The sequence below is a fragment of the Amphiura filiformis genome, chromosome 11 (genome assembly GCF_039555335.1).
Source record: "Amphiura filiformis chromosome 11, Afil_fr2py, whole genome shotgun sequence".
Taxonomy (NCBI): Eukaryota; Metazoa; Echinodermata; class Ophiuroidea; order Amphilepidida; family Amphiuridae; genus Amphiura; species Amphiura filiformis.
The window spans coordinates 36432721-36457030 of record NC_092638.1 but is presented as its reverse complement, the minus strand read 5'-3'; the positions used below and the strand labels follow the sequence as shown (position 1 = coordinate 36457030).

Here is a 24310-nt window from a genome sequence, read left to right as displayed (position 1 = left end):
GGAATGTATATCATTTATATATTTGTTTTATATAGCAAACACATAGTTTCACTATAATCACTTGCACTGACTTTGATTATATTGTATTTCAAAACATTTACATACGCTATGATTAGAAGACAACATCACAAAGACTTCAAAGAAATTAAATGTTGCCAAATCCCAACTTTTCTGACATTATGGTATTGGATTCCAAAACTATTAACTTACATGTGTACTATACATAATATATTTTCTCCAACACAATCCCTTGTGACAATGCGCTATTCCAGTTGAAATCCATACACCCCCTATGGCAGACATGACCTTAATCTCCTACACAGGGAGTGTACATTTCAAATGGGAGTCATCCAATCGGGTAACCCATTTGAAATCCCTGCTCCCTGTGTGGAAGATTAAGATCACTTTTTTCCATAGCAGGGGTATGGATTTCAACAAGAAGAGCCTAATCAGTCTTCTAAGCATGACATAACACATGGGGTTTACTACACATTTTGCAAACAGACCGTTGATCGCCAATAAAAAAAATCACACCAAAGTTTGCCAGGTTTTTAGAATCAGGTGTTAATTCACTGTATTATTAGTATTCAGTGCTAAATATATATAGGTTTAACAATATGAGGTATTCTGTCGGTCCGTGCCACGTCACTTCCGGTTGATGATGCGACTCACGGTCGAAAGTGAAAACATTCGATTTTTGTTGATGATTTCTGTCATTGGTGTTATGTAAATTTCGATCGCAAATAGTCAGTGGAATCAAACAACCGTTTCTAAGTCTTCAGAGTGGAAGAAACTTACTTGATTTACCGTTTATATACTGACAAACTTAAAATTAAATTCAATGGTCGAGTGTCGTTTTCTCCGAATTTGAGGGTCACTCCAGCAACATCGCTATGTAGCCTCCTTCACAGCCGGTTTCTGTTGTTCACAACAAACCGTGAGCCACATACAGTTTGGGCCCGAGACTAGAGATAGCCCGGATGTCCGACCGACAGAATACATGTAAAAAGAACATTGAATCAGATGTATGAGGGGGTTCTTTTACATCTTACAGCTTTCACAGAAAAAAAGTTGTTAGAAACTCAGTGGACAGATTCATTATGTTTGTCGACTCAATTACATTAGCAGTGTGCTTGCTACACACCACAAATAATTTGCACTTATTTTTTGCTGATGCACTTTAAACCAAGTTTTCATACAAAGTTTGCCAATGGGCCATTGCAGTTAAAATCCATACACTCATATGGAAGACAAGACCTTAATCTCCCACAATCTCATTTGAAATTCACACTTCCTCTGTGGGAGATTTAGGTCATGTCTTCCATAGGGGGTGTATGGATTTCAACTGCAATAGTCTTTTTGACTTTTAGCTATAAGATGTGTATTCATGCGGAGGATGCATGCCCCTTTACCTTCTTATTATAAGATGTTAGTATTAATGTACACCAAATAAACAATTACACAAAACCCACAAATTGTATAGGTCAAATTATTTGCATTTTTTTACTAACCATGACCACCCAATGTAAGTATTTACATAATGTAGTTGTATAATGGTGTTCTGTATCCCAGGCTTTTTACATGCCATCATTGCTTTCTTAGCCGTTTTGTGATCATACTTTGTACAAATTAGAACCTGCTTTAATACCATATACCACAAAATTCCATCTACAAGCATAAAGAGTGTTTTTTTGAAGAAAGGCAAACACCCACAAAAATATTACTATAGGAATAGTCTTACAATAATACATGTTTGTATGGCTGCCTGTATTAGCAATATAGATGCTCAAACTCCAAATAATGTTTTTGTGGAGGGTGTCAGCCTTGCATCTTTTTCGTCAAATAAAATCCACTCATTAAGAGGCATTCATACATACTCGCTATATAACAGCATGCGTGATTGGTCGATAGGCGGGCATAAACAACGTTTATGCCCGGCGTTCCGGTCATAAACAAGCAGCGCGAGAACTGATGGACGCCGCGAGTAGGATATTACGCTGGCGTCTATGTTCGCGACCTATTTACGCAAAGCGCGAGTGATGTACGCGATGTTCGTGCGCGTCCAAGCACGATGGACTGAGCAAGAAAACGTTTTCTTACAATTAGCGATGGAGAAACTGTTAAAAAATTATAAGGAACTGGTAGTTTTAGTTTAAAATGATGTTATTTTTAGTTTTGGAGGGAAATAACAGCAAGCAGAATGTTGCGTATGTATGAACGGGGTTCATTCATATATCGTTTAGTCATGAAAATATATGAATGAACCCCTAATATATGCTTGTAGATGGAATTCTACAGTATATCAAAGTGTCCTGAATCTGTGAAGAAAAAAATAAATATGAATGGGTGCACCTGTACCATCTTTATAAAAAACAAAGTGCAAACCTCATTGACATCATATTGTTTTGTTATACAGCAATTAAACTAACTAAGGACATGGCATTTAAATCAAAATCTAATGTCACCTTCAGTGGAATGCATTATATAGTCCATTTGGCTACCTCAAGACAGTAGCGTCCATGTGTGATACATAAGTGATCAAAGGAGGTGTATCTATAGGGCGAAGTCGCTTTGCGCAACATCGCAAGCTACAGATGCGCCACCTTTGATTGCACCATGTATCACATGTGGATGCTACTGTCTTGATTAAGCCAAATGGACTATCTATGAGACACAGAACTCTTACACAATATTTGCCAAAAGCAACTAGTCGCTTGCTTAGAAAACCTTAAAAGATGATTTTAACAACATTGGGCTATTCCATTTAAAATCCATGCTACCCCTGCGGAAGATGTCAGAAATATCTTCCACAGGGGAAGTATGAATTTCAAATGGAATGAACACAATTAACAGCTCCCTTTGAATTTCATACACCCCTTGAGAAAAAAATTCAACCGTAATCTTTCAGTGGGAGAGCAAGTTTCAAATAAGAGTTGGTCAATATGCTAAGGCTAATTCCATATGAAATTCACACTCCCCTTGTGGATGATATTTTCAAAATCTTCCACAGGGGAGTGTGAACTTGAAATGGATTTAGTAGCCCATTTTACATTTTATGATATTCCTGATTTCATAGTCTCTTCTACTGCAGTACAAATAACAAGTTGCAGTGTTAAAAGACTCTCCACACCGTCTAACTTGAAATTAAATTGCACTTTACAAAATCACAGACTGGCAATTCTATTATGCATTCAAAAATCTCTGTCTAAAGAAGCAGAATTTATAATGTCAAAACCTGAAAAGAAATGATAAAATTCTATAATAACCCATCAACTAATACCTCTATATTAGACCTAATACTACAACATGATTCATTGTACTTATTTAAAACTATATGCACATTTCTCATGGAATTGTAATATTTGTACAATATTACAGGTCTACACTGCTAATATTGCCGGTTTTATACTCGGATTTCGGAACAAATTGTTTGGAGCAAATATTTGCCAATGTTCTATCAAGCAATAATATCATTGATTTATATTGACATACTAAACATGTTAACATGAGAGAGTTTGGTATGCTGCTGTTTCCACGCAAAAAGTAAATATTCCATAAAGCTGACATTTGCAAGCAGCTAATCGGAAATGTTTATCGCGAGTAAAAATATCGCTTAAGTTGACCAAAATTTAACGCAAGCATATTTATTTGGCAATAGCTTTATAATCTCCGTTGTCAATCTAAGTTGTCAAGCTATTAAAGCTCTATCTTGGACAAAAATTGTATCCATAAATCCAACTATAAACCAGGCCTACTTGTTATCTGAAAGTTTTACATCACATGAAACCAAAGAGTAAAAATGTGTCAACATAATAATACTCTGATTATTGTAACCTAGTTTCTCAATATACATATCCATCTGGTTATATACAATCTATTGCAGTAAGACCATTGGAAGACCGACCATTTTACGGGGGCACGGTGGTGCACCTGTCCAATCGTAAGATAAGTTGTGGGTTCGAATCCCTACGGCGTCAACATAATTATGCACTAAGGCAAGACTGTTCACTCCTATTGTCTCTCCCCACCCAGCTGTACAAATAGGTACCAGTTTTGGTCATTGCCGGGAAGGTAACAAGACTCGCTATGGAGGAGGTGTAGCGATTCTCCCGTAGCTAAAATACATGGCAAAGTCTGGCCTAATTGCTTCGAATGTGAGATAGGCACTCCCGTCTGTGAACAAAGGTTTCTCTTAAGGTTCCTCTTAACCTTTACATAAAGACCATTGTATGTTTCACTTATCAGCAGCCTCCACTCCACCCAAATTACCATGAAGAATATCATGATAGAGTAGCCTTAAACAGGACAAAGAAAGTATACTTTTTATAAGATGGCCAAGCTAGTACAGACACTCCTGGTAATAATTAGGATAGGACTTTCAATTGCTTACTGCTGTCAGCAGCAGTCAACTCTGAAATCTTCATCATGAAGTGTCCATGAGCTGGGTGCAGGGGTTAATGGTTTGACAAAATGATTAAATGGTTGCAGGTGCAAACTTGAGTAGTCCCACCCAGTTGTGCACTTAGGTAAGGCACTTAACCTCAATTGCCTCTCTCCACCTAGATGTATAAATGGGTAACTGGTCAAAACCAAAAAGTGATGTACTATTTGGCCTGTACGCATTACCTATATCCTACCTTGATAACTTGCACACAGTAAGAATGCAAATTAGGCTCAACTGTTCTTATATTTATAAGTTTAAAACTTCACCCGAAATTCATGTTATCTTCATTCAATGGTCTCACTGTACTTTGGCATATTACTTTTTTACAGAACAAAAACAAACACTTATTATTAAATATAATTTCAATTATTTGAATTAATATCTACCAAGTGAAGGTGCAAAGACTGATTCTGTCGGTTTCTCTAAACAAAATTTATAGGTACATTTGTAGCAAGTCTAATTTGAAACACAAGAGAAATTAATTCTTTAAGCACCGATTTGCACAATAAAGTTTAAAAGGCTCTATCAGATTTTTTGTCCAAAATATTTTGTCACACTGCACCACCAAAACGATCAACAATTACATAAATACACTAGGGACCAAAATGACCTCATCCCAATGGCATAGTTCAATAACCTCATTTAAACAATCCAAGTGTAAAATTTGACCTCAAGTTGCAGAGTATAAGGCTTTGTACCCAAATTTTCAAAGGTTATTCAATGAATGTACAAATGAATTAGGGTTAAAGAAGTGTGGCCTGATAGATGAGCATATAGTGGATCCTAGTGATAGGCCAATTTAGTCACAACATAATATCATGTGATGTCTATTGCATAACAAAAAATAAATTGCTATCCTCAGTGTCTAATCTACTGCTAGCGCCGTACCATGCCGAATTCGACAGCCTTGACATTACTGTGACCTTTAATTTGAACTTTTTTGTATTTCATTGATTAATAGGAAGTTGGTCCATTGGGCTATTCCATACACCCCCTATGGAACACATGACCTTAATCTCCCACACAGGGAGTGTAAATTTCACATAGAGTCACCCATTCAGGTCACCCCATTTGAAATTCACACACCCTGTGTGAAAGACAAAGGTCATGCCTTCCATAGATGGTGTATGGATTTCAACTGGAATAGCCCATTGAATGCAAATGGCAGCTATTGCGGATCTGTGCACAAACGAAGTTCTTGCACTTGCACAAAATGCAACTTGGAAATTCAAGCAGTGGATACAAAAAATTTCGTCCACATTTATGTTACCCCTTCTTTTAATCATTGTTTATAGAGTTGGACAAACAATCACACTTAATTACAAATTACAAATTTTGTCACCAAAGATTTGTCTGGAATTTGGAACCAGACTGTGCACCTTCACATCTACATATACACTGTTTGGAAGTACTGAGTTGAGCTTGGAGGCGGATTAGTTAGATTCTCCGGATACCATACCAACAGAGCTCACCTGCATCAAAAAGAGCAAAAAGAAAACTTAGTGACGATTCAATTTCAAGTATTATTAGTACTTCAGAAATACTTCACTTTGATACAATTTGAACTTCTGGTTCAAACACTGTGAAAAAAGTACCTTGTATATTGTACAAAACACGTCCTTTTTAATTCCATCACAATGAGGAATTATCTTTTGTCTCTCTTTTGTATTAAAAAAAAAAAAAAAAAGAAGGTTTGTCTCAAAGCTCACGAGAAATTTAAAACAAATGCGAAATGCGATTTTTTTTTTTTTTTTTTTTATTCCTACTTTTTTCATGGTAATTTGAGAAAAAAAGTCTGATTTTCGCCGATTTTTTCTGGAAAAAACTATAAAAAAAATAAATTTTGAAATAAAAAATCGTGGGATTTTACAAACGCACGCGCAAGCTTTGAGACGAACCTTTTTTTTTTTGGCCTTAGTTACACAATCCACTTCCAAATGAGCAGCAAATGACCAGCTCTTGATATTCCCCTTCAAAACGAGTACTAATGAGTACTAATTTGAGATCTTCTGGTCACTATTTGTATGGAGCATCTTGTTTATTGATTTGTTAATGCTGGGTGGTAAAATACTTAACAGTCGGTGGAATAAGTACTCGTTTTGTACCTTGTTTTGCTACTTTGGGGAATAAGTACTCGTTTTGTACCTAGTTTTGCTACTTTGGGGAATAAGTACTGCGTTTTATACCTTGTTTTGCTACGTTGGGGGAATAAGTACTCGTTTTGTACCTTGTTTTGCTACTTTGGGGAATAAGTACTGTTTTGTACCTAGTTTTGCTACTTTGGGGAATAAGTACTGCTTTGTACCTTGTTTTGCTACTTTGGGGAATAAGTACTGTTTTGTACCTTGTTTTGCTACTTTGGGGAATAAGTACTGTTTTGTACCTTGTTTTGCTACTTTGGGGAATAAGTACTGATTTTGTACCTTGTTTTGCTACTTTGGGGAATAAGTACTGTTTTGTACCTAGTTTTGCTACTTTGGGGAATAAGTACTGTTTTTGTACCTTGTTTTGCTACTTTGGGGAATAAGTACTGCTTTTGTACCTAGTTTTGCTACTTTGGGGAATAAGTACTGTTTTGTACCTTGTTTTGCTACTTTGGGGAATAAGTACTGCTTTGTACCTAGTTTTGCTACTTTGGGGAATAAGTACTGCTTTGTACCTTGTTTTGCTACTTTGGGGAATAAGTACTGTTTTGTACCTTGTTTTGCTACTTTGGGGAATAAGTACTGTTTTGTACCTTGTTTTGCTACTTTGGGGAATAAGTACTGCGTTTTGTACCTAGTTTTGCTACTTTGGGGAATAAGTACTGCGTTTTGTACCTTGTTTTGCTACTTTGGGGAATAAGTACTGTTTTGTACCTTGTTTTGCTACTTTGGGGAATAAGTACTGCTTTTGTACCTTGTTTTGCTACTTTGGGGGAATAAGTACTCGTTTTGTACCTAGTTTTGCTACTTTGGGGGAATAAGTACTCGTTTTGTACCTTGTTTTGCTACTTTGGGGGAATAAGTACTCGTTTTGTACCTAGTTTTGCTACTTTGGGGGAATAAGTACTCGTTTTGTACCTTGTTTTGCTACTTTGGGGGAATAAGTACTCGTTTTGTACCTTGTTTTGCTACTTTGGGGAATAAGTACTCGTTTTGTACCTAGTTTTGCTACTTTGGGGGAATAAGTACTCGTTTTGTACCTTGTTTTGCTACTTTGGGGAATAAGTACTGCTTTGTACCTTGTTTTGCTACTTTGGGGAATAAGTACTGCTTTGTACCTTGTTTTGCTACTTTGGGGAATAAGTACTGCGTTTTGTACCTTGTTTTGCTACTTTGGGGAATAAGTACTGCGTTTTGTACCTAGTTTTGCTACTTTGGGGAATAAGTACTGCTTTGTACCTTGTTTTGCTACTTTGGGGAATAAGTACTGTTTTGTACCTAGTTTTGCTACTTTGGGGAATAAGTACTGTTTTGTACCTTGTTTTGCTACTTTGGGGAATAAGTACTGTTTTGTACCTAGTTTTGCTACTTTGGGGAATAAGTACTGCTTTTGTACCTTGTTTTGCTACTTTGGGGGAATAAGTACTCGTTTTGTACCTTGTTTTGCTACTTTGGGGGTATAAGTACTCGTTTTGTACCTTGTTTTGCTACTTTGGGGAATAAGTACTGCGTTTTGTACCTTGTTTTGCTACTTCGGGGGAATAAGTACTCGTTTTGTACCTTGTATAAAAGTATACATTTTTTTAACGCAAGACATCAATGAATCTTAATATAAATACAGATTTGGTGTAAAAATAACAATTATGAAGAAAATTGCAAAAAAGTGAATTTTTGGCATATTCTTTTGGTACATCATAAGAAAAAATCCACAGCTCCTTGAGAAGTTTTGAGCGAAATCCATTCATAACTTGAATTTAAATCAGACGTAAAGAAATAAAACAGCACATTTTATCAGCTCAAACGGAGCCATTTGACAACTAGGTTTTTGTGAAATCAGTGCTTCCATCTTTGCGCCGCGCATGCAGATAAGCGTCGCGCATGCGTAGCGTATCTGTGTGTTTACAAATTGTGTGACTACGCAATGCGATGGGTTATTGCGCGCGTGTAACCCGCTGGTACAACAAAGGATTTCTTTCCTTTTAAATTGCGAACACAAGTGAAAGAGTGAAATAAAATCCATAAAATAGTGCAGTTGGGGTTTAGAAATCTGGATTTTTTTCCTTGTATTTATAACAAGGCGGTTCTCGAACCACGAGTCTCGCCTGCTTTCGCGATCGCCTGCTTTTACGATTACTTTTGGTAGAAGTAAATGAACCTGCAACAACCCATGGCGATTTGCCTGCATGTTCAATTTGAGCTTGATTGGACCAATATTGGAATTTGACCTTGATCCCTAAATTTTGGTGGGTCTCGGCTGGGCACAATTACCTGGCTGATGGTGACTGTAGGCCTACCCACCAAGTCTCATGCCCATCCGACAATTTTTACTAATTTGACCTCAGATGCCCCCTACTGACCCCAAAATGACCTTCCAAAAATTGGGCTCTAAATGTTGACTGTACATGTCATGCCCATACAACAGTTTTTAGTCATTTGACTTCAGATGACCTCTGAGTGACCTCAGATGACCTTGCAATGACTGTCCAAAAATTTGGCTCTAAATGATGACTGTACCCACCAAGTTTCATGGCCCCTGTGACAGTTTTTAGAAATTTGACCACAGATGACCCATGGGTGACCTCAGATGTCCCTGAAATTGACTGTAACCACCAAGTGTCATGCCCATGGATGACCTTTGATGATCCCAAAATGACCTTCCAAAAAATTGGCTCTAAATGTTGACTGTACCAACCAAGTTTCATGCCCATACAACAGTTTTTAGTAATTTGACCTCAGATGACCCCTGGGTGACCCCGAAATGCCCTTCCAAAAATTTGACTCTTAATGTTGACAGTGACCACTTAGTGTCATGCCCATACGACAGTTTTTAGTAATGTGACCTCAGATGACCCCTGAGTGACCTTGGATGACCCCGAAATGACTTTCCAAAAAACATGACTCTAAATGTTGACTGTACCCACCAAGTTTCATGCCCATATAACAGTTTCAAATAATTTGACCTCAGATGACCCCTGGGTGACCTTGGATGACCCAAAAATGACCTTCCAAAAATTTGGCTCTAAATATTGACTGTACCCACCAAGTTTCATGCCCATACAACAGTTTTTAGTAATTTGACCTCAGATGACCCCTGGGTGACCCCGAAATGCCCTTCCAAAAATTTGACTCTTAATGTTGACTGTAACCACTAAGTTTCATGCCCGTACGACAGTTTTTAGTAATTTGACCTCAGATGACCCCTGGGTGACCTTGGATGACCCCTAAATTACCTTCTGAAACTTTGACTCTAAATGTTGACTGTACCCACCAAGTTTCATGCCCATATGGCAGTTTTTAGTAATGTGACCTCAGATGCCCCCTGTGTGACCTTGGATGGCCCCGAAATTACCTTCCGAAACTTTGACTCTAAATGTTGACTGTACCCACCAAGTTTCACGCCCATATGACAGTTTTAGTAATTTGACCTCAGATGACCCTTAGGTGACCTCGGATGACCCCGAAATAACCTTCCGAAAATTTTACTCTAAATGTTGACTGTACCCACCAAGTTTCATGCCCATATGACAGTTTTTAGTAATTTGACCTCAGATGACCCCTGGGTGACCTCGGATGACCCTGAAATAATCTTCCAAACATTTTACTCTAAATGTTGACTGTACCCACCAAGTTTCATGCCCATATGACAGTTTTAGTAATTTGACCTCAGATGACCCCTGGGTGACCTCGGATGACCCTGAAATAATCTTCTGAACATTTGACTCTAAATGTTGACTGTACCCACCAAGTTTCATGCCCATACGACAGTTTTAGTAGTTTGACCTTAGATGACCCCTGGGTGACCTTGGATGACCCTGAAATAATCTTCCTAACATTTGACTCTAAATGTTGATTGTACCCACCAAGTTTCATGCCCATACGACAGTTTTTAGTAGTTTGACCTTAGATGACCCCTGGGTGACCTCGGATGACCCCGAAAGAATCTTCCGAACATTTTACTCTAAATGTTGATTGTACCCACCAAGTTTCATGCCCATACGACAGTTTTAGTAATTTGACCTCAGATGACCCCTGGGTGACCTCAGATGACCCTGAAATAATCTTCCGAACATTTGACTCGATGTAGCGCCCCAACAGAGACATTTTTGACATAAAATACCCGTTTTAGACATTTTTTTGAAAAAATGCTTCCTTCACCCTAAAAAGGTTGTTTTAAATGTACAGTTTCCTATACTTTTGTACATGAGAGACATTCTTATAAGTCTTTTTTTGGCCTAATGACTTGGCCTACATGACTGAAATTGATATATGTAATGCGCAATATAAAAACAATATTTCATTAAATTTTTGACCCCCCCCTCAACTTCGAGTGTGTGGGAGGGGGCCACATGGGGGGGTGCTAGTGAATATTTGACTCGATGTAGCACCCCAACTGAGACATTTTTGACATAAAAACCTGTTTTAGACATTTTTTGAAAAAATGCTTCCTTCACCCTAAAAGGTTGTTTTAAATGTACAGTTTCCTATACTTTTGTACATGAGAGACATTCTTAAAAGTCTTTTTTTTTCCTAATGACTTGGCCTACATGACCGAAATTGATATATGTAATGCGCAATATAAAAACAATATTTCCCCCCCCCTCAACTTCGAGTGTGTGGGAGGGGGCCACATGGGGGGGGTGCTAGTGAATATTTGACTCGATGTAGCACCCCAACTGAGACATTTTGACATAAAACCTGTTTTAGACATTTTTTGAAAAATGCTTCCTTCACCCTAAAAGGTTGTTTTAAATGTACAGTTTCCTATACTTTTGTACATGAGAGACATTCTTAAAAGTCTTTTTGGCCTAATGACTTGGCCTACATGACCGAAATTGATATATGTAATGCATAATATAAAAACAATATTTCATTAAATTTTGACCCCCCCAACTTTGAGTGTGTGGGAGGGGCCACATGGGGGGGTACTAGTGTGCATCCTCTGGTCATACTACCCCTACCACATTATGTTGACTGTACCCACCAAGTATCGTGCCCATACGACAGTTTTAGTCATTTGACCTCAGATGACCCCTGGATGACCTTGGGTGACCTTGACGCATAACCAATACAAACTTGTTCTGTCTGGGGTGAAGATGCACCCACCCACCAAGTTTGAAGAACGTGCGACCCCTAGTCTCCGAGAAAATAGGTTTTTGCATTTTATGCACAAATTATGCAAATTAGGTACTTAATTACCATATTTTGCGCTGAAAATCGAATCGGATTGAGATCCTCTGGCCATACTACCCCCTACCACGTTTCATCATCATAGGGCTTAGGGATCTTACGAATCCCCCAGATACAGCTCCACAAGGCGGATTTCTTCAGATTTCCAACCATATTTGTAGAATCGTTCCGCATAAATTATGCAAATTAACAACTAAATGCGCATACTTTTCGCCCAAAAACTAATCAGGTGATCAGCAGATGTGTATCATAGCTGACACCAGGTTTAGCTACATGCGCCTGACGGATCTTGAGATAGTCTGTCCACAAACTCCGCTATCAATTTGCGCTGATTTGCGATAAATTATGCAAATTAGCTATGTTAATTTGCATATTTTTCCCGAAAACATACGGTTACGGAGCAAACTTGGATACCCTTCCTCCCACCAAGTAGCGTCGCCGTAAGTCTTACGGTTCCCCAGATACAGCTCCGGACGGACACACATACATCCACACACACACCCCCACACCCCTCCACACGGACAGACAGAATTAGTGATTACTAAGTCCCATCCTGAACAAAGTTCAGGCGAGACAAAAACCATAACAAAGTGCATACATATCAAAAAAGCTCAATTTCGCAAAAGAAACAACGTCTAGAGTACACAGCCGTGTTAAAACGAGGTTGTTTGTCCAATACAAGGTACTTCCTTTCACAATGAAAGCCTTGATCAACGCTAATTACTTGTGAGCGGAAATCAGAGAATTGTAAAGTTGCTGCGAATAACTTAAAACGTGAATACGGTACCGCCTTTGGTTTGATTAGATCACATTGAATCAGAAATGGACTATTCCAAAATCTGCCAGAGGGAGTATGTTTTTTAAATGGAATTGGCTAGGGTTAATTACTTTGAAAGCCATACTCCCCTTGTATACGGCTTTACCTAGATATCTTCCACAACTGGAGTGAGTATTTCAAATGGAAGTTACCCAATTGTCTATTCTATTTGAAACCCAACCTCCCTCTGTAGGAGACTAACGAAATCTTCCACAGGGGGAGTATGCATTTCAAATGGAATATCGCAATAGGATTTGGCCACCTACCTGCAGAATTCCAATAATGACACCAAACAGCCCAATAGCACTGCCAAAGATCTCAATGATGAGTACTTTGACAAACAGACTGCCGTCTTGGGCATCGGCCAATGCAGCACCGCTACCCACGATTCCAACGCATAGACCACAGACCAGATTACTCAAACCCACCGTCAGGCCAGCTCCAAACATTGAATAACCTGAAGTGTACAACACAAAGCAAAACAATTATAATTGTTTCAGGATACATGTATATCTGGTTGGTTAAATACATAAGGGTCACACCCATGTTGCATTAAATAGGTTATTCAGAAAAACATCTTACCAACCATCCCAATTGCCAGTATGATCCATTATTTTCTTTCCAATTTGGCAATGTTGGCAAAATATACTATTTAAGATCAAGATATGTTAAGAATTACGATAGGCTTGGACTTACAACAACACCTTTAAACTAAAGCCACCACTTGAAAAAACAAATGTGGTAGTGAGAGTGTAACTGACCAGTTGTAGTCCTACTATATGTGTGGCCTATTGTACGGTGTATTGGGTGGCCAAGTGTGAAATCAGACCCTAATTGTAAGACTATCCGGCTGTGCTCAAGGTGAAATTTACACCTACTCATGTTTACTCTTTCGCCATTTCCCTTGGAAAAAAGCAATTTGTGGCTTTAAGGTTGGTCTGAACCATGGAATTATGAAAAACATTTTGGTCTTGCAACTTCTAAATTGTTGATCTAAAGTGTATAAAAGTATACATATGACCTGACAAATCCAACGGTGACACAGATTTATGTACTAAAAATGCTTACTTTTGGAGAAAATCATCAAAAAGCATGATTTTGACCCAAAAATGTACGTACACCGTAACTAATTATTTTTTCAGTAAAAAAAAAATTTCTTATTGATTTTCAAAAACTAGGTATGAAAATCTAGGATCCGTTTTTTTATTTTTTTTGAATTTTGACCATCTTTTAGAAATATTCGATAAAAATGGTAGCAATTTGACAGTTTCAGCCTAATTTAGGCAATACTGGTGTAATTTTTTGGTTTTTGACGGAAATTTAAAAAATGGCTCCTAGAAGAAAATGAGCTGTACACGATAAGACCAAACTCTTACCTTTATTTTCTATAATGAATCTGTTAGCTTGCATCGAAAAATTGAAAACATGCACGAAAATGAACATGTTTTAAATCGCTGTTTTCTATCAAAAGTGGCAGTAGACAGCAATCAAACAACCCTTGTTTTCAAATGTGATCATCTTAATTCCTGCAATGCACGCAGCTAGTAGTCGTAATTAAGATACAACTTCCGCGCACGTTTTACGATGCTGCCATGATGAAGCTGATATTGCATCAAAATTGCCTTCTTATAGACCTAAATTGTTTTAGGTGTTTTGGAAAAAAAATGTGTATCTACATTCTTCATTACAAATGGTCAAATTTTTCAAATGATGGATAGCTTTTCCTCCCAACTACATACACTCTGAAGTACATATCATTACATTGATACAATTTACTTCATGGACTGTTAAATGTCAAAAAAATCAATTTTTAATACTTTTCCCTAAAATTTGTATTTTATCAAGAATTTCAAAAAATCTAAATTATTTGAAATCAGATTCAGAAGGATATTCCTTGTATTCAAAATGCAATTTGGTTTATCTGATGTGCTCAAAGGTCCCACAATAAATACATGAAAACGTTGCTATCCGAGCCTTTAAAGGAAATTCAACTCTAAATTGATGTCATCTGGTATTTTTTATGGATGAGTTATAGATGGTTTAGGGTGGACGGGACATTGGCTAAACCTTGGTTTACATCAAACACTAACCTGTAAAGTAGTTTCTTCTCAGTTGCGACTCAGTTAAGACATCTTCATCAAACTGTTTTATGAGGTTTGACATGACAATTGCAATAATGATGCCATAGATAGCGACAGCTTCACAGAAAATAATGCTGCGATAGAAGACGACAAGATTATTTGAATATCAGTCATAAGAAAAGGTAAAGTGGCTCAACTGATAAGGCGCTAGATTCTGGTCATTAAGGTATGAGTTTGGGTATGCTCCCCCAAACCACCCGTTTTTGGACCGCTCAGCTCCGAAAGACCCATGAATTTGACTAAAACAGAGCGCTGACAAATACCCTTGATTTGGTAATTTCAGCTCTAAAAGACCCTTAAGGTGGTACTACACCCCCTGATCAATTTTGTAACTAATTTTGCATTTTTCTCAAAAAATAACTACACACTGGTGACAAAAGTCATGTATATAGAGGGCAAGGAATCCAATTATTTCACTGAAATTTCAGTGATTCAAGAAAAGTGGTTCATTAATATGTTAAGAAATGAGGTACATTCTAGCGGTACCTCTTTTCTTATCATAAATAATGTACCGCTTGTCTTGAGTCATTTAAATTCCAGTGTAGTAACTGGATTCTTTGCCCCTATAATATAAATAACATTTGTTATCAGTGTGTTATTACTTTTTGAGAAAAATGCAAAAATAGTCACAAATTTATCAAGGGGTTAGTACCACGGTCCACCTTAAATTGCTCATTCCTCACATTTCTGGGTGTTTTTTCTCACATGATTTTCAACCAGAGAGCCAAGACAAACCCTTGATTTTGACTGTTTGTAGGTCCAAAAGACCCTCCTTTGATCAGTACACCATCAGCTTCCAAAGACCCACCACCTCAAAATTCTAGGGGAACATATAAATTTATGTGCCCCCGGGGTTTGTGGACTGGCAGTGTTGTTAGTTTGCTTCTCACAAAAAACACCAAGCTAACTTGAAATTCATCTGTACAAAGAATGTGCCTGTTGTAACCTGTATGAAACTCAAGAAGCTGGAGTGGATGCAAAGGTTTACTGTTGTATGAATATGGTGTAAATCTCTTTGCTGCAAGTCCCTGAGTTGTTGTTAAATGGTTATGTAATGAGTGGGGCTGCAATCTTTAAGGTGTGCAGATGCCTGTGGATTTGGAAAACCTTACTATAAATCATTATTTTCTAAGTCAAAATGTCACATTCATGGGTGTAATTCATTGAACAGTGTCACAATCAAATTCATTTTTACAAAAACAAAAATTAAGCAAGTCAGCAGCTGCTGTGAGCTGACGTGTACGTACACCATACACACTGCGTTTACACATCTACTGAACTTATGGTGAATATCTACATACATAACACTTTTTATCCTTCTTGATTTTTGATACTATTAGTATTATTCAACTTTTCCAGAACATGAATTCAAGTTATACAGGTCAGTATGAATTTAAGAAAACATATTACCAGCACAGCTTAAAATGTGCTGACTAAAATGCACTCACCTAATAAGATTTTTGGTCCTGATTCGTGGTGCTTTCACGCCGCCTCCTACAATGCTGACACCTGTTACGTAGATACCCCTGTAATTAACCATATCAATAGTATCATATCATGGTAAAAAAAAGGTAATGGAGTCGCACCTGCATGTTTTACAGGACTGAGTGCCCAGCTCTCTTTTGTAAAACGATTAGACTAGACTCCAACCTTGAAATGTCGCTGTGGGTGGATCACCACACCTCCTCAACAGCGAGTCTGTAACCTTCCCAGCATTTAAGAATGCAGATTTATACACCTGGTTGGAGAGGAGTAATCGAGATGACCTTAAACGTAAGGCACTACACGGTGGCTCCGCCTGGGCTTGAACCCGCAGCCTTCAGATTAGGAGTAGGAGCCTGTTCCGCTCGGCCACCGTGCTCCCTATCATGTCATGTTACGGATTCACGTCTCTCATTTTCTATGTTGCTTACATATACTTGCAGCAACTGCATTTATAAGTGTATACTATAGCCCGTTTACTATAACATGGCACATGACCTTTGGAAAAGTGCACAGGTTCCCCAGGGGAAACAAAGGTCAAAGGTATAAAATGTTTGGAAAATGTGGGGTAGCTTCAGTGAATGTTGTTACAACTTGAACATGTCCTTTTATGATACAAAACTATGAATATACATGGAAAACGAACGTGGTCATGTGCCATCTGATACAGAATAGACTACAAGGCATGTCATTTAGCCACTGAAGAGATTATTCCACTTGACTTGGCACTTGACAATCAGATATTGATTGGTTTTAGTCAAGTGACAAAATCTTGTTGTAAGATCATGGCACCCCGGTCTCTGTTGAGGTCGATATAATTCTCAAATTTGATTTTGCTATAATTAAATGATGCTCAAATATGTCTTCTCCAGAGCAAAATATGTCAACTTTCATTTTGGACTGTTTTGTTTTGATCAGAAAACAATGCTAGTCATGCATTTGAGAAAAAGTGTGGGATCCTTAGTTTATAACTAAATCAGCCATTTTATGTTATATCACTCATACATAAATTCTAGACAGTTCATTGGTTGATTACCATTTATCATTTTTACCATCACCCTTTCCGTGTGATAGTCTTTACCATCATGTGCTCTGCCGTAGTGCGCCTGCGCCAAGCCGTGCGCTGACTCTTGGACTCGCCGATTTAGTTATGGGGTGGACCCTAAAATGTGAAGTATATCACGGCAAAACATGGTGTTATGTTGATGAAAAATATTTCCTACCTTAAATAGTATTTTAGTAATAGAATTTATGCATGAGTGATATAAAACAAATATTAACTGTTCCGGCTTGTGGAATGGAACAATCCATCTTTCACCGAGTGATTCTATTTCGACCATCACACTCATCGACAGTTAATATTTGTATAATATTTTATACTTTAAACCTGAAAAACAAAACAAAAACAACATCACTAAGGCGACGAAAAAAAACCCATATCGTCACCTCATAACACATCTCTTTTGATGTATTCCACAAGTTAATGAAGAATGCGGCTGGAAATTTGATTAATTATGGGTTTATTACTCAGAAAATCAAAATTGCAAATGAGAAACATGTAATAATGACTTAGGCAGTTTTGTTATGAGGGTGACGAATTATGATGATTTTTTTGCAAACATATTTTTATACTGTTATGAATTTTTTGCAAAAATTTTCAGTCAAAATCAATCAATTTTGGACCCCAAACAGCTGATTATAAATACATGATTTTAGCACAAAGTAAAAAAATTCTCCCAAAATGCAAAATCTGGATTGGTCCAGCCCGTAAAAACAAGTGCACAATATAATAATTCTTACCATGCAGCACCAACAACAGATAGTGCAATAGCAGCAGCAATGCCAAGGTTGGCCCACAAGTAAGGTGACACAACTTCAAGTACCCTATTGTCAGCAAGAAAAAGTCACAAAGTCAAAAGAGCACTTAATATATTAGAATTTAAAGTGTTCATTGAAATCAACTAAACATTACAGTCTGTATGCACAAAACAAGTTAGACCTGCTCTAACGTTAGACTATGGAAGTTAGACTTAGGGAGGGATCCCTTTCAACATTTCTCTTCCTTCTTCACTCTATAGCACAGTCCAAAAGATAGACTGCAGTCATCTAAAATTGAGCTACATGTGTTTGCCCTAAACCTGGTCAAACTTGTTTCGTGCATCTACAACTTTCCAAACTTATCTTGAAAAGTACATTACATGGCTCGAAAAAAGTGGGGAATTTGGGAAGCTCCTTCAAGGGAAATGTTGGTGTTTGAAGGGAAATTATGGTAATTAGAGGGAAGTAATATCTTTTTTTTAGTATAACAATTAACATGCTATAAAATTGGGGAAATCAATATGAAATCTTTGCTTGCTTCCCAGGAAATTAACATTTTTTCAAGTCCTGGTACATTACTTTAAAAATTATGAAAAAGTTTTTGACTATGTGTACTTACCATCCAGGATCTAAGCGGTAAATTTGATCTGTCAGCAAATACCAGAAGACTGCAATTAAAACAGAAAATATTAAATTACAAATTTAATATCATAAAATGATAACATTACAAGGCTTTCTACAATGTAGATACTTGATCATGAACCTGCAAGGTGACTGACTAGTACTGACTACCAATACCATAAACTGCCCGGGAAGTCCCTTGCCTTTGGGAGTTAGGGTTTATTCTATTTGCGCATATAATTTTAGGCCTACATCAAAATGTAGATTTTGTACAATAGACCTTTTCAAACGGATTCATTCCGATTAAACACGAAGGTTGAATAGGGCCCTTGCACAGTAGATCAATAGGTCACACTAAGTGACATGCTGAAGTCAGTCAAGCATGGTGGAGGACAAGCAAGCAGGGTTTGATTTAGAAAATAAAATTTACATATGCACAACTCTGATTTTTTCCTCAAAATGGGCTGAATAACACAAAATTTTGCATGCACAGGCAAAATTCTACATGCACAGAGCCAAAGTTACATGCATTTGTGCATGTAAAACCCCTCTAAATCGAACCCTGCAAGCAAGCAGAGTTTTCAGCACTGTTTCAATGCAGGATCATGCTCTAAGACAGGAAAACTTGTCCCTGAAACAGGGGTCGCATTTAAGGAGTTTGCACGTCGTCCAGGGACTCCTTATTTTTTTTATTTTGCCCATTTTGGACTCCTTAAATCGCAAGTTGAAAGTGACCAAAGGGTCCGATAAAAACTGTTTGGACTCCTTAATTTCACGATGCACGGAGGCATAAATCATCAATTAAAAATTAAAAAATAAAAAGATCAGTAAATCTTTTGATTCACCATAGGCCAACAACACTAGAATAATTTCACTGGAATATTTGACAAGTTCTGAAGTTTAGAATTTTGGACAGATGGACTCCTTAAATTCTCATCGGACCCCTTAAATGTTGGTTTTGCAGGTACCAAAGGGTCCAGAAAAATTAAATGAGACCCCTTGATTTTTTTGTGCTCACGCTACCCCTGCCCTGAAATACAATTTCATCATTAAAATACAAGTAAATATTTGCTGAAAAAATAAAGGAAATAATTCTGTTCAATTCCTCTGGTGAAAAATTAATATTATTTAGAAATAACTCATGAGCGAGTTTGTCATGAACCCGAGTTTCCCTTTCCCCTAATTTGCTCAGTGCAGTGCTGATGTGACACTGCTAAAATAATCGACCCGAAATCGGGGATCATTAAAACGTCAACAGATTTCAAAATACCGTACCAAAGTCGCAAAGACAGTAAACTTTAATGGTGAGCGGTCCAAGTTTTGAGCCATTTAAGTTTATGTGGTGAACTATAGAGGCAAAAAATCCAATTCTCGATCATGAGAGCCAACTTCGGTATGCACATATAGCGCCGAGCGAACTATTAGGCCCCTAACAGTCAATTTTGAGTTTCTCGTCACATAATTTCTGAAAACAAGTGAGGTAACTTTTTCATTATTCATTATTTATTATTTGTCTGCCTTTCATTATATGACCAACACGCATGTAAAATGTGTTGTTATTTGCCGCTCACTCACTTGAAGATGGATGTTTAGCCCAAATGAGATTCAAAAGTACAAAGAGTCTGCAAGGTTGACAGCAAAATGTATGTTTTGATTTAGATTTTTCCACAAAAAATAAAGGGATATTCATAATTTTTTTTGCAAATATAACCAGTTTTCATTGGTATTTTTTGGAAAATCACAATAATGAATTCAAGTGAGGGTCAGAAAATGAAGTGAGGGCGGGTGACGGAAAACTCAAAATCGACTTTCCTTGGCCTTACGTTTATAGCGCAAGACCTGTGTCACTGATACATGTCATCTGTGATTGCTCAACTTATTCTACGCATCAGCTTTTGTCCAAAGAAATATTTTAAAAGATGATTTTTGAGTGATTTTTATGAGCAGCGAAAAGTCCACTTGACGACTATGTACATGTGAAAATGGTGATGAATGCATGCTAAATCGCGGGGATACATACACGTAGCTCCTTGGAACTTACGGTTGGAGCCGTGACTTCCAACTATTGGAACTATTAACGAGCAAGTACTACCGTCACCTCAGCATGCTCAGTGCCGTTCTATTACGCTGATTTTCCTATTTGGCGAGGATGACAATTTTGACCTCCTCATCTGTTTACAAGCTGAGAGATAGACAAAAGGACTCTCAAAACTTTGCAAGTTACTTCACTGACTTTGACTTGGTCACTCAGTCATGCAGTCTCAGTCATGACACTGGAAGAAGTCGCCTCCACACAATATTTAGGTATTCATATCTAAAACAACTTGAAGTGGGACGTCCAGACTCACTACGCAGTCGGAAAGGCTACTAGAGTTCTCAACTTCCTGATGAGGAATTTCCACAACTGTACCAAAGAGATCAAAGAGCAGCTCTACAACTCAATGGTGAAACCCCATCTTCAATACGCTTCCGCTGCTTGGAATCCAGGCACTGTAAAGAATAAGGATCTCCTGGAGAAAGTACAGAGAAGGGTAGCAAGGTTTGTGATGGGTGATTTTCATCGAACATCGAGTGTTACAGCAGCTCAGTTGGGAAACAATTGAAGAGGGAAGAATCAAGACCAGAACCAGTCATAAACTATAGAAGCCATTTTCCGAGGCGCGGAAAGACACCAAATTGGTGTCGTATGACCTATGACCCTGATAAACAACACGAATTACTCCATGTGGATGTTGTTGACATTGCTTGTGAGTTTTGTTGAGGAAATTCCTATTTTGTAACAACATGTAACACACCAAAACATAAAGATCGACTATCTAATGACTTCATAGTCTACAATGATTCTAAATTTACCATTATCTGCGGAATCCTTTCTGTTCAAACACGAATTTGTAGTTTCATATTTTTGCCGTGATCGCAATGTTCGGCGAAGCTGCCAAATAATTCAACACTGATGGCCATGTGATGACCTTGTTCAATCCGAGTCTCTGTGGACTCTACCACTTCTTATAATAGGTATGCTAAATGCTTTTGCGGCAATGGGGGCTGGGATCGACCGGGGATCGCCCTACGCCATCTGGGTGATTTGTCAATCAAGTCAATTACCTCCCCTATAGCCGAGTGGAATTAGTAATAATCATGAATATGCTAATCCTGACTTCCCCCTCCTTCCCATATTGCATTGCGCGATAAACATGGACGACTGCTGCGAGTGAAAAATTCGGCGTGTTCACCGATTTCATGTAAATAAGAAATAATCATCTGATTTCAATATGGAATCAAGAAGAAGAAACCGTAATCACCTCATATACGACTAGAGACAATTTCAGTACAATAGGAAGTGTGCGTAATTGCTAACGAAGATAAATTAAGAACCGGTAACCACCACGATAAAGGTTGCACCTCCGTGTATATTGCCTAACCACTCAGTCTCTCCCTGATAGTCATATAACGACCAAATGATAAATGACGACTATCATGGAAGACCGAGTTCCGCAGTCTAGACTTGCTCGAGAAACACTAGCCACAAATTTGCTCACGGATGCCCTCGCATTCGTGGCTAGTGTTCCTTTGCCCGGAATATCGGTCGGTAAACAAATTACGTAAGCTTACCGTTACGTAATGTCATTGTAATAACAATAGGCAATTCTGAAATACCCCTAAATACCTCATTGTACGTAGCTTTACCTACCAATTTGTTACTATGCGAGTTGTTGACGTAATTCTCAGTTCTATGTGTCATTTCAGGTGCATTTAGGTAAATATTTCATTACTATTTCTGGAGAAATTGCTGCCATATTCTCCGCCGATCGGCTAGCGCCACCATTTTGTCAGGAAGTAATTCAAGTAAAAGGTCAGAGAGATGCAGGTGGTGAACGCCGTGCAATCTCTAAATTCAGTAAATTTGCTTTGTCAGCCGTGTAATTGAATGGGATTATTTTGAAATTTAAAAACGCTTAAAATATCACAAACAAGTAGGCCTATGTTAATAAATATTAATACAAGCTGAAACCGTTGGGGTTCGATAATGAACCCTACAAAAATAACCTTCAAATTAATTAAATACTGTAAAATTTGATTATTACTGGATGAGAGTCACTCTGACGTAATTCGCCGTGTTGGTTAGGCTCCGATCACTCAGTGTGCAAATTGAATGGCGCGGACCAGTGATCACGGCAGCTGCGAAATTCATCGCACTTGTGTGGAAAGTGCCATCATGTGCATACGGCTGAGCAGTTTTGCCGTCTCTCTCTATCATGCATGTCATCCGCCGCCTGACTGAGGGCAGCAATCTAAGGTCAGGTCACATCAAGTAAGCTCACGTGGTAATAAGATACTCTCATCTATAGAATCTGTTAGCCTATGACCTCCCAGTCATTATTCATGAATATTTACCTGCGTCAAATGCCCCTACAGGTTGAGGTTAAATTTCTGCCATCTTTTCGTCGGCTGTGCAGTCAGCAAAAATCAGCTTAATATTTGCTTCCAATTTTTAGGATCGTAAGTATCGAAAATGTAAAAAGGTACGGCGTAATACATGAAATAGAATAAAGCTTATAATGACACGCTTATGAAGTGTGTTTGTGAACTATGACGCATGTTTACGTCCCGGTACAATTTTATGAACCGGACTATGCACAAGGATGACATAGTAGCAATCTCTAACAGTAATGCTTTAGCATTACGTGTTAGAGAATATGCTCGAACAAGTCTAGACCAGAACAAGAACCCTTCAGAAGATCATCATGAACCGGCTAGCTATAGATGGGTCAAAATACTTCAAGCCAAAACCAAGCAGGAGCAGAAGGGGGCATGAAAACCAGCTTGTTTTACATGAGACTCATTACACTGACATCATGAAGCAGTCATTTTTTGCCAGAGGCAATTGCAATTTGGAACAGGTTCCCTGTTGTGCCTGTACCCGACGACGACTAGTTAACCACGTAAACTTGTATGGCTCAAAATTCGGACCGCTCGCCATTACAGATGGACAGATGGTATCAGTTTGTGAATGAGGACATCGTATAAGTTCCTGCCTTGTACTAGAGACGACGCGACGACGGCGACAGTAAAAGTTTGACCAGCCAGAAGCCCCAACTTAATTTTTGACTAGACAAGACCCAGCCAGCACTCAAGTCAACCTCCAGTGATACTCCCGTGTGGATGTGCTATGGAGGAAGTTTCAACGAGGTAAACTATAACGAGGTATGACACTATTTTATAATTTTGTCAGTGTCAGTGACAGTGACAGTGTCACAGACAGTGACTCACTCACCAATAAATGTGAAAACAGATGACACCGTAGCGACGACTGCGTAGGGTATATTCCCCGAATATAAACCCATAGTTATTTAATTATCTACAACTAAAATAGAGACACAAAATTACAAAGACAATCCGCGATTCTTAACGCTAAATATTCAATTTCATCAGTGCAATATCGTTCTTCGGATGTCATCCATGTTATTTTTTTCTCTGGATAATTAAAATTACACAGGGCTTGCAAAGTCTTTCCTTAATTGGAAAAATAATCTTCTTTGTCAGTCGTTTTAAATAAATATTTAGTTTCGTGATGACTTAAAATAAATCAAATAAGAAATTAAAATAAATGAAAATCTAATGTATGAATGTATTTTTATATTAAACTACAAAAGAA

At 38.0% G+C, this 24310-nt stretch overlaps 1 protein-coding gene across 1 annotated transcript; it reads right to left on the bottom strand.

The window, feature by feature from the left end:
* Nucleotides 1-2015: 2015 nt before the first annotated feature.
* On the bottom strand, nt 2016-24122 carry LOC140164795 (V-type proton ATPase 21 kDa proteolipid subunit c''-like). The gene is made up of 7 exons (XM_072188161.1): nt 23930-24122; nt 18653-18701; nt 18016-18099; nt 16182-16259; nt 14683-14807; nt 12859-13049; nt 2016-5916 (listed from the first exon to the last, which is right to left on the bottom strand). The coding sequence occupies exons 1-7, from the start codon at nt 23997-23999 to the stop codon at nt 5878-5880; spliced, it is 636 nt and encodes a 211-aa protein (XP_072044262.1). The 5' UTR covers nt 24000-24122; the 3' UTR covers nt 2016-5877.
* Nucleotides 24123-24310: the final 188 nt, after the last annotated feature.